This window comes from Tupaia chinensis, unplaced genomic scaffold (assembly GCF_000334495.1).
Source record: "Tupaia chinensis unplaced genomic scaffold, TupChi_1.0 Scaffold000165_2, whole genome shotgun sequence".
In the NCBI taxonomy this organism is placed as follows: Eukaryota; Metazoa; Chordata; class Mammalia; order Scandentia; family Tupaiidae; genus Tupaia; species Tupaia belangeri.
In genome coordinates this window covers 2421471-2432934 of record NW_006159640.1, presented here as the reverse complement: position 1 = coordinate 2432934, position 11464 = coordinate 2421471, and the positions used below count along the sequence as shown (strand labels likewise).

The window sequence follows — 11464 nt, the reverse complement described above, 5'->3', positions numbered from 1 at the left end:
GAATTGCATCTTCTGAGCCAGTTTTCCTATAGCCAGAAATACCTAGAAAAGATATAACCAGATAATAAAATATAAATTCTAGATTTGAAAAGATAGCTCCCAAAGATGTCCTAGGAAGTAGTGTATTTTGCGATATTTCAGTTACATAAAAAGCAAATTAAATCTTTTTACATTCAATTTTCCTCAGTAGGAAAGTTTACAAATTAATTTTAAGTCTACACAAAATTTTCCTAAGAATTATGCAATAATGTAGTCTTTTTAACTATTCTTGTTTTGATAGACACTGAAACTTGGTTTGTCATTGTTTATTTATTTTTTTAAATTTTGCCAGAGGATGTGTGTGCTTGCCAGTGAGACACAGAAAGGGGGGGGGAGAGAGATGGAAAGTGAGAAAGCACCCCCAATGTGGAAGAGTCATGCTACAATCTCTACTCCATTTCTCCCTCTTTTCAGGATCCTGGGCACACATATGGAGTGTTTTTCAAGCGTCTGTGTCCAGAATTCAAACTGCACGTATAGTCAACCATTGGGAATCTAGGGGGCTTAACCACATAACTGGCTAGCCCAGTACTTATCTATCTTTATTTTTAAAAATTTGCTGTAGGGTGTGTGCACTTACTGGAGACAGGAGACGGGGGTGGGGGGGCGGCGGGGAGGTTTGAGAAAGTATCTCTCCCCCCACTTCCCAGGAGGATGGCTACACCACAATCCCTTCTCCATTTTCGTCTTGAGATTTTGGGTGGGCATGCATACAAAAGTGCATGGTATGATTTTCAAGCCCTTGAACTGCAAAGTCAGCTATGTGGGATCCAGCTGCCTTAACTACCATGCCACCTGCCTGGATCCCCTAGTACGTATTTTAAGGAAGTTTATATACTTTAAAAAGCTCACTAAAGAAAACAATGTAAAACTCATAAAAATAGGAAGAGTGTAACTCATCACCCATAAGTAACAGTTAGTACCGGCTTATTCTAAAAACTAAGTGTATATACTTTCATGTATGTACAAGAGGCCCCATAACTTTTAACTTCTCAAAGGGATTAATGAATAAAAAAAATTAGCCACAGATGATGTCTATTTTATAAAGGAGGAAACTGAGGCTCAGAAGGTAAACTGACTTAGACTTAGCCTAAAATATGTTAGCAAGCAAGAGAACCCTGAATAGAAAGTCTAGTACCCTTTCAACACCATTTGACTGTTGGTTGGATTAAAAAAGATTTCATCCACCCATTTCATCTCTCTATCCAACCAACTATTATTGTGAGCCAGAAGTGCTGGGGACACAGATAAAAAGAAACAGTCCATGGGACCAGCAGTTGGCATAATGGCTATGTTGCTGGACTCCCACGTAGTCATCCGTGGTTCGTAGTCATCCGGACCCAGTGGCTTAAACTCATGCCAGGTGCATGTGCATGCGTGCCCAAGGTCCTGAGAGAAGAGTGGAAGAGAGGGGATTGTGGTGTGGCCATTCTCCAGGGGGGTGATTTCTCGCTTTCTCTCTCTGTCTTTCCGGCGAGCTCACGGTGCCCTATAGCAAAAACCTCTCAAGAAAACAAATAAGAAAGAAACAGTCTGTTCTTCAAGCCCAATGGGAAGATATGCACATATGTAAGCACGCCTTTCTTTAGCTGAATTGCCCTCAAAGTTTTCCTTGGTGTATGTGCTGAAGTGCAGTGGGTGAGTGTCCTGGTATAAGACAAGGTTATCTTAAAGAGAAGTGGCATTTGAGCTTCCCCTATAAAATGCTTAGCGTGAACCAGGATGGCTGCTGGGGAGAGGTGATGAGAGTGGGTTGGCAGATGGCACCTAACCATCTTTGAGTCCTGAACCAGGTGGCTTGAAAAACACACTGGGTATGTATGTATATGTGTCCCCAAAGACCTGAGGAGAACGGAGAAGGGACTATGGTGTGGCTATCTCTACCTCCACCCCACTCCTGGAGACGGGAGTGATTTCTTATTCCTCCCTCACTCGCCGTCTCTCTCTCTGGTGAGTGCACTTGCCCTATAGCAAAAAAACTAAATGACAAACTTAAATAAGTGTATTTTAGAGATCATTGTGGTATAAATGGCATAGAGAAACAGTAAAAAAAAAAAAAAAAAAAAAAAAAAAAAAAAAAAAAAAAAAAAAAAAAAAAAGAAAAAAGAAAAAAGAAAAAAGAACATGAATGAAAACCAGAGCAGTAACAATGAGGATAAGAAGTGAAAGGAAAGAAGTTCAGGGTTAGAACTAATGGGTTTTTTGGTAAGAAAAGAGAGTGAGGAGTCTGTAAGACAACTGATAGTGCTGTGTTCATAACACGGAATAGCTTTGTATTTTCTAGGATGTGAATAAATTTTAATTGCAAACAAATGCTCCACTGTAGATTTCCAGCTATAGGTTTCAAAAACCAATTCAATTTCAACTGAAATTGACAACATAGAAGAGAGAAATAAAAAGAGGAAAAGCAAAAGGAATGTTTGCCTGTTTATGAAAAGCTGGGTTCTAAAAGTGCACTAAAGAGAAATTGAGAAGTTTTAGCAATAGAATGTCTGACCAACAGTCTTTCTGAAAATGACTTTAATTTTAGAAATTACTTTGGAAACTTACTAGTGAAGAACACACCAAGTTGTTTAAGTTATTGTTTTATAAAATATTCCTAATATAAACTGAGGTGAAAGTATATTAACTAGCGCCTACCGAATTTTACACCACCAATAACTGACTGGTTAACCAGAGAACAGCAAATTGTGTGCTAGAATAACCAAGCTGGTCTTTCAAAGTGGGAAACGCTGGTGGGTATCTACAGTATTACTCATCTCTAAGAGGACAGTCAAGTCTTCAAGTAAGCACTCGAAAAAGATTCCACAGACCTTAGCATTATGGCTAAAACATTTTAATTTTGGGAAAGATTATTAAAATTTTGACTTGTATTGGTTCTTTTCTTCAGAATAAATAAAAATAAATCAGATCTACATTTACATGTCATTAACTGGCTTAATGCAATAATCTCTAAAGCAAGTCAATTTTATTTCCCTCACACACAACACACAGAGGAATAAGAAGACCATCAGTGGAAGGAACCAGGTTTCTCAGTGCTGGGCAGAGAAGTGAACCAGTAAACAACTTAAAACAAAACAGCTTAAAATACTTGGTCTCGGACCAGCCTGTGGCATGGAGGTTAAGGCAGCTGGATCCCACATGGGTGACTGTACAGTTCGAGTCCTGGACCCAGAGGCTTGGAAAACACTCTGGGTGTGTGTGTGTGTGTGTGTGTGTGTTGCCGAAGATCCCAAAATGAGAAATGAAAGAGCAGGGACTGCAGTGTGACTATCCCCCATAGAGGGTGCTTTCTCACTTGCCCACTCTTTGAAAAAAAAATTCTTGGCCAAGGATGCGTCGCAGTGATTAGCAACAATGAACATCACTTTCTACCAATATGAGCTTAACAAAACGTTTTTATAAACTACTTGTGACTAAAAAATGTGACAATAATAAGTGATAAAAATTTCTAAATTAATAATGAGAATGACAAAGGCAAGCTTTAAAAACAAAACAAAACAAAACAAAATCCCTGCTAGGAGGAAGGTGAGAAAAAAAAAATAGACTTGTGTGAAGGTGAAGTACAACTTTCTTAGTAGAGCCCTTGCAATCAACTGTCCTCAGACTGAGATGTCTTCTTCTCTGAATTTTCTAGGTATCTGAAACCTACGTCTTTGTGCATAATTTTTTCCCTTCCAAAAACCGAAACTTCACTAAAATGTATCACAGATTTACCTTTCTTCAGTAGAGCATACCTGGGACTGCTCTGTGATTGTGGCAGTATTAAAAATAGTCATCTTCCCAGGGCTACAGTGCAAAGAAAGCGATTCTAAACCACCCTCTCCAGGCCAGCAGCCTGCTCTGGGCAAGTCTGTCAAGTTTTCCCGTCCCCTTCTTCACTGAGCTGCTGTCATTTCTCACTGCCGTCAACTGTGCTTGCTTCTAGCAGCTCACTGTCTCATGTCTGGACTACCACAAACTCTTCGAATTTGATAGGAAACCTAGTATTCAAACTTGTGTGAACTATATTTAAATAAACCAACACACAAGTTTAAATACAAATGAGTAAAATGCATAAGCTTCAGTGCATTGAATTTATGGGGATGTTTTGAAATGGTTCAATCTTACATAGTTATGTGTTTAGTTATTTTCCTCTGGGATTCCAAATCCAAACAATTTCCTGGAAAACTGAACTCCATATTTGAAAGATTCCATAGAGTACTAGTATTTTCTTATTAAAATAGAAAATTTTCACCTTTGCATGCAAATTCAAATATTATATGTATACATAGTATGCATAGAAATATGTAAGTATACTGATGCGTTTTTCTACTAAAGTTGAAACCTTTTCTTCGAATTGTGAAAACATTATTAACATCGACTTCCAACATCGAACTGGCTTCAAATTTTAGACTAACAGTACTATTATGCTGTGTAAAGCTGCCATGACCTATTATGACTTCACTAGAACCACACAGTAGTAAGTCACATAAGAGGTACTTCCCTTATGCCAAATTACATTCTTCCTAAAAGCAAATGGCCAGGTAATTACAAGGTGAGAATCCAACTGTTACATGAACTCATAACCTAATCCCCAGAGGAGATACCTATACTGGAACAGAAAGAAATTCGTATTTTAAAAATTAGGCTACTGTGGTCCAGGTGTGGTGACACGTGCTGCTAAAGATGCCTGGTCCCGGGCTCCACACAGGAGGTCCAAGTTCAATTCCTAGTCCAATCTACAGGCCAGGCGAGGCGGCGGCATGAGTCTGTAATCCCAGCAACTGAACAGGCCGAGGAAGACTGTGAGCTCAAGGCTGGCCTGGGCAACACAAGCAGGTCGGGTCAGAAAGAGCACATCTGTGGTCCCAGCTGCTCAGGAGGCTGAGGCAGGAAAGTGACACACAATGAGACCCAGTCTGTTTGTTTTGCAGTTCACCACAGGGTGCATGTGCTTGTGGAGAGAGACAAAGTGAGAAATCATCCCCAGGGGGAATGGCCAGGTCACAGCCCCTTATCCTCATTCTCCTCTTGTGATTTTGGGTACACATTCTGCATGTTTCTCAAGCTGCTGGCAATCACAAAGTTGGTTATGTGGAATCCAGCCCCTTAACCACCACGCCTTAACCACGACACCACCAGCTGGCCCAAGACCCAGTTTAAAAAAAAAAAAGTTGCTTAAACTTGTCTATACCGATTTATTTTAAGTTTTTTTTTTTTTTTTTTTTACTTTTATTTCATCTACTTTCAACCAATATGGGGAACTGTTTTTATTTAAATATGTATTTTTTAAAGATTTATTTAATTTTATTTTTAAAAATTTTGCTATAGGGCACATGCATTCACCAGAGAGTGAGACAGAGGGGGAAGTGAGAAAGCAAGCAGCCAGGTCCGAGACTTAAAACGCAGTTGGCCATGTGGGAGTCCAGTGCCTTAACCACCATGCCACCTGCAGGACCCCTTTATATATTAGGTTGTCTGAAAAGTCATGACACACTTTTGCATAGGAAAACATAGAAAAAATGTGTTATGATATTCCTGGATCTTGGGCACACAGACATGTAGCCAGCTGGGGAGCAAAGCCAGGCCCATTACCACACAGGCAGAGCTGCGCTGCTACCTTTGCAATACTGCCTGGCCCTATTTTTTACTGTAATACCTTCAAGGGAATACCTTTCTTTAAAAAATTGCCAAATTATAATAAACTGCAAACAACAGGTCCAGTATTTAATCACTAATCATTAACTAAAATGTACTCCTTTTTGAAAGGGTTTTTGCCATAGGGTATGTGTGCTCACTGGAGACAGAGAGAGACAGTGAGAGGGAAAGTGAGAAATAATCCTCCAAGGGGGATGGTCACATCACAATCTCGTCTCCCCAATTCTCCCCCTGAGATTTTGGGCACACATGCACATGCACCCAGTGTGGTTTTCAAGCCTCCAGGTCCAGGACTTGAACTGCGGTCGGCCATGTGAGAGTCCAGCACTTTAATCACCACGCCATCTGCTGGCCCAAAATGTGTGCATTTGATACTTATCCCACATGTAGTAGTAGTAGTATATTTTTAGGAAATAAAGAATATAAATTTTAATATAAACTTTAATATACACACTGGTGACACTAATTGTAATCCATTACTAAAGGGAGAAAATTAGAGGGAGAAATGTGACAAATTAAAGAACAAAAAAATTAATGTGATTTTTATTTTGATGTGATTTCCATATCTTACAGCAGGAACAACTTTGAGGCTCTTTTTTTAAAAAAAAAAAAAACATATTCCAGGACTCGAACTTCGGTCATTTGCCATGTGGGATCCAGCCACCTTAACCTTCACGCCACCTGCCGACGCTTGAGGCTCTTAAAAAACAAACAAAAAGGACCAGCAGGTGCTGAGGAGTTTAAGTTGTCGGATCCCACACGGCCCCTTTCACGGCCGAGCATGAACCTGGCAGCTGGAGAATGACAGTGGGCTCATTTGAGTGCATGCCCAAAATCCTGAGAGGAGAAGGGATTGTAGTGTGGCCATCCCCCCGGGGGATAATTTCTCATTTTTCCTTTCTCTCTCTGGCAAGCGCACACAACCTATAGCAAATACAAAAACAAAGGCAAAACAAAACAAACAAAAAAGCAATGAAATCTTGCAAAACCTTCTGACTATATACCTCCAAAAGGAATGTCCACATTAAAACAGGAACAAAACAAGGAGCTCAAAGTATTTGTCAGATCATAGTATTAAATGTCACTTCTGAGAATTAATGAACAGAACTAGACACCTAAGAAAGGTATTTCCTCAGTTAATGTGAAATCTTATTTAAAAAAAAATTACAGTATTTTTAAAAGATAAAATATAGAGACTTAATGACAAATAAGGTATGTCTCATAATTATGAAGTCTTATAAGATGCCGAGGAGAACCTGGTTCAGAGTTCTACTGACTCCCTGGACAGGATGACAGAGGTCCAGCTCTGCTGCTTTGTGGAGTGCAGGAGAGGCCAAGCACCTCACAGTGGCCAGAGGGGCTTACATCGGCCGGGCAAGGGTTCATGCTCACCATCAGGGGATGTCATTCACAGCAGCTGTGAGGTCTCACACTCTGTAGTAACAGAGGACCCTTACCTGACACGGCATGATTCTAAGTTAATGCTACTAAAATCATAACTGTACAGCTCCTCAAAGTCCTTTCCACACCCTGAAACTAACAAGTTCATCTTATCTACATTACAGCCACACTAGTAAAAAAACCAAGCACAACTTCTCTGTAGAGCAATACTTTTACTTAATGGGAGATATTTAAAAGGTGGCTTTCTAGGCAGGTTTACGTATTTTGATAGATATCTGGGTCTTTTTTTTTAAATCTGTATTCTTCATGCTCTTAACCAGAAGTTAACTGCTTTTTCTTTCCAAATATGAAATGTTAAACCAAATCCTAATTATGTCAGGGCCCCAAATTACTAAAGTAATTTACCGAACCAACTGCATGACCTTGGGAAGTCACTGCTTGTAAAATGAGAGGCTTGGACCAAGCTCCTCTAGAATGTAAACTCCATGTTCTGCTCACCCCCCTACCCCCTGCCCTGAGACCTGGAAGGCATTAAATGTTGACTGAGTGAGAGAACCACTGCTGTTCTCAAACTGCGAACGTAAACTTAATCATGTTCCCTTTTTAAGCCAATCGGATTTCATCTCATGTATTCCTGAAGGTTTTTAAAAGGACACTGAAAGTGAAATGCCCTATGCAGCAAAAGGAAATTTAGATAATTAAAATAAGATAATCAGTTTTCAGAAATAAAAAGTGTAAATTCTTTAATAACTCAATAATTCTCCAAATATTCATGCAGCTTTTAAAATTTTCTACTTTCCATTCTTCTATTTAACTCATTATTGTGTCCTAGTTCTTTTTCCTTCCAATAAGAGGCAGCTGGTAGGAAGAAATTACATAGGGCTCACAGTGAGAAGTCCTGAGTTCTGGCCCCAGTTCTTCTTCTTCTTCTTTTTTTTGAGAGGTTTTTGCTATAAGGCACGTGCACTCGCCAGACAGAGAGAGACAGAGAGACAGAAAGCGAGAAATCACCCCCCAGGGGGGATGATCACGCTGTAATCCCTTCTTCTCCATTCTCCTCTCGGGATCTTGGGCACGCACGCACATGCGCCCGGCATGAGTTTTAAGCCACCGGGTCCGGGACTCGAACTGCGGTAGACTACGTGGGAGTCCAGAGACATAGCCATTACTCTAACTGCTGGTCCCTTCTTTTTTTTTTAAAGAATTATTTTTTAACTTTTATTTTTATTTATTTATTTATTTTTAAAAATTGACCACGGGGGGAGAAAGAGAGGGAAAGTGAGAAAGCAAGCTGCTAGGTCGAGGACTCGAACTGTGGTCAGTCATGTGGGAGTCTGGCACCCTTAATGACACGCCACCTGCCAGCCCCAAAGAATTATTTTATTTAACTTTATCTATTTTCATTTGACCAGAGAGAGACAGAGAGACACACAGAGAGAGACAGAAAGTGAGAAAGCAAGCCAAAGCAAGCCATCAGGTCCAGGAGTTGAACTGCAGACAGCTATGTGGGAGTCCAGCATCCTTAACCACAACACTATCTGCCAGCCTGGCCCAACCTCTTCTATTAATTGGCTCTGTGGGAACAGGCCATTTCCCCTTTGGGGCTTGAAAGGCTGCATGCATAAAACAAGAGAGCTGAACTGATTATTAATTTCTAAAGCCTTCTACTTTAAAAAAATCTATAATTCTCTCTTTTAATTTAACCTTACTTACTTATTTATTTAAATAGGGACAGAGTGAGAGAGAGAGCAAGTGAGAAAGCAAGCTACCAGGTCTAGGACTCGAACCATGGTCAGCCATGTTAGAGTCCAGCACCCTTAACCACCACACCACCTGCCGGCCCCATGATTCCCCTTTTATTCTACCCATTATTCTGTTCCTAGTGTCTAGATTCAGTGCTCATCACATCTTTCTACACTTGCATGGTACTGTCAAATTTCCTCTTTCCCCCTTTCGTTTTCCACACTGCTATCAAATGAATGGAACTCTAAAACCATGAGTTGACTAGAGTGAAAAGTGTATTGGCTTTGATGTCAGAGACCTGGATTCAAATTCAGCACCTGCCACTACGGGGTTGTTAAATAAAATGTGAGCCCTGCTCACAGTGTAGACAGTCAACAATAAATAGTTCCTTCCCTTATTTCCCAAGATCAAAAGCCTCCATTTTCCACAGCACACAGCAAGAATGGTCAATAAGCTGCCCAGGCAGCATACATGGAAATGTCTCACGACCGCAGAGACCCTCCACTGGTTAAACACCGCCTTCTATGTATCACCAAGAGTTGGCCTGCACTTCAGCTTCATGGGTGAAACAGCCTCAGTCCCAGTTCTCTTGAACTCTCAAAGCAGTGCAGCCTCCCCTAGGCCGAACCCCCAGGTCACGAGGAAATGAGAACTTGCCACCCTGCCTCAGCGAGTCAGAAACCTCTGGATTTTCCCTGCAAAGCAAAGTCCCCAGACTGCCATTCACAGGAAAAGCAGCCACTCCCAGTACTTTGTACATACATGTACAGGCAGTCAGCTAACGTGACCACCAACAATTAGAATTTCATTTTTCAGTTACAGGAAATTAAAAGATGTGACCAAAAAGAGAATATAATAGCTCATGTAATGAGGATATATTGAGCTTTAGTGAAGTTATACAAACATCTTCAGAGAGAGCAGTGGCTTTCTTCTTGATTTCAAAACTGGGTCAAAACTGGAAGGAACGTGGAGGCAGAAGTGAAGGGGACTGCCAGGAGACACTCAATGCTTAAAGCGGCTTCAGTTACTTAGGACATGCATGGGAATTTTAGAAATTCCCAACCTAGGACTAATTACAACTTTGCCATCCATACGCTAGTCAACAAGATAGTTAAGTTACTGGGTACCTATTGCAGCAAGTGTGTGAAAGTGTGGAAACCAAAGAAATCTTATGTAGAAACATGTCTTTTTTTTTTTTTTCATTCTTGGAGTGCTACCTTTTTGCCCAAGCTACTTCAGCCCAAGCAACTGCTGCAAACACATGCAATAAAAGGTTCGCACATTACCCAGGGAAAATTCTTTCAGAAAGCTTGGTTTCATGAAGAATGATCCAAATTCATGTTTATCTAAAAAAACACATCCACTAATTTGAGATCTGTGTCCTTCTCTGGTCCGTACAACCAGCTCCACTGACCCCTAAACGATTCTACCCGAGGACTCTGACCAGAATTCTACCCTGGGCTGCCATTTTTCTGCAGAGTAATTGTCTAAAAGCGCTGTTGCTTCTGGTAGATCTTTTTATTGTAGTAAAAGTCCATTTTCTTCCCCCATGTTCCTCGCTCACACCCCAAACTAAACAGACCTAGTTCTCCTCCTAGACTTGAGATCTATGATCAAATCCGTTAGCCTCAACAGAAGACTCCCCCGCTCCCCTTGGCCTCCCACTCTGTTCCCTACTCTCCGCAGACCGTCTTCACGACAGTTGCTTCCCCCGTCTAGTTTTCCCTTCCTTCTAACCAGTGCCTCCCTCCTCCTGGCTTGGTTCCGGCCTCATCCTCTAATTCCAGCCCCAACCCCTGCCCAGGTCTCTTTTCTCTATGCTCTTCAAGTTCAATCCTCACTGCTTCAACACTTGACCTTACAAAGCCTGATCCCTGCAACCCAGGCTTTACTGCAGCGGTGCCCTGTCCCAGGGCACGTCAATGCCTGTCATTCCTGGCCCCTGCCCAGTCCCTCTTCATTTCAGACCCTGTTCAGTGTCGCCTCTTTCTGACCCTCCTTTAAGTTCCACACCCCACCCCTAGCGCCCACAGACTTCTGACCCCAGCGAAGACCACTACTCTGGCTGGCCCATCCCACTTGTTCTCACTCTGAACCTGACGCCTTCCCCAGTCCCTCGGCGAGACCTGCAGCGATGAAATCTCTGACCTAGCCTGGTCCATTAGCCTGGTTCCCCCTTCCTAACCCGTGATCCACGTGTCCTCCCCACCACATGTTCCAGGCTACGGCATCTGTCTTCTCTCACCTCGAACGCTAGCCCTCGTCCTGCTCCCTACCCCCGACCCCGGCCCAGCCCGCAGTGCCCTAGCTCTAGTCCCAAAGTCTAGGGAACCCCTCCCTATCTCGACCCATGGCCCTGCCCCACAGCCCTAACTTCCATTCGGACCCTCCCCTAAGGTCCCTCACCCCACCTGACCCCAGACAGTGGCTTCTGTCCCCGACTGGAGCCTGACGCTCCGATCTTTCCCTCTCCGGGCCCCCATGACAGTTCCCGAGGCGTATTCCCTCCCACTGCAAGCGCAGTGGGGTGTGTCCCCTCCCCACGGAGCGCCCCCCCGGTGGCCTCTCCCGCGGGGCTCAGGGCTCGCCCCTCCTCACCTCCGCGTCCACCACCTCGTGGTAGGCGGGCGGGGGGTCGAAG

General features: G+C 42.5%; 1 protein-coding gene across 2 annotated transcripts in view; it reads right to left on the bottom strand.

The window, feature by feature from the left end:
* Positions 1–11464, bottom strand: part of USP24 (ubiquitin specific peptidase 24) — a gene marked incomplete at its 5' end in the record, with an annotated part of 162154 nt that extends 150690 nt beyond the window's left edge. For both annotated transcript variants that reach the window (XM_014586891.1, XM_027770887.1), the window contains 1 exon segment: positions 11422–11464. In XM_014586891.1, coding sequence (XP_014442377.1) covers positions 11422–11464 — 43 coding nt within the window.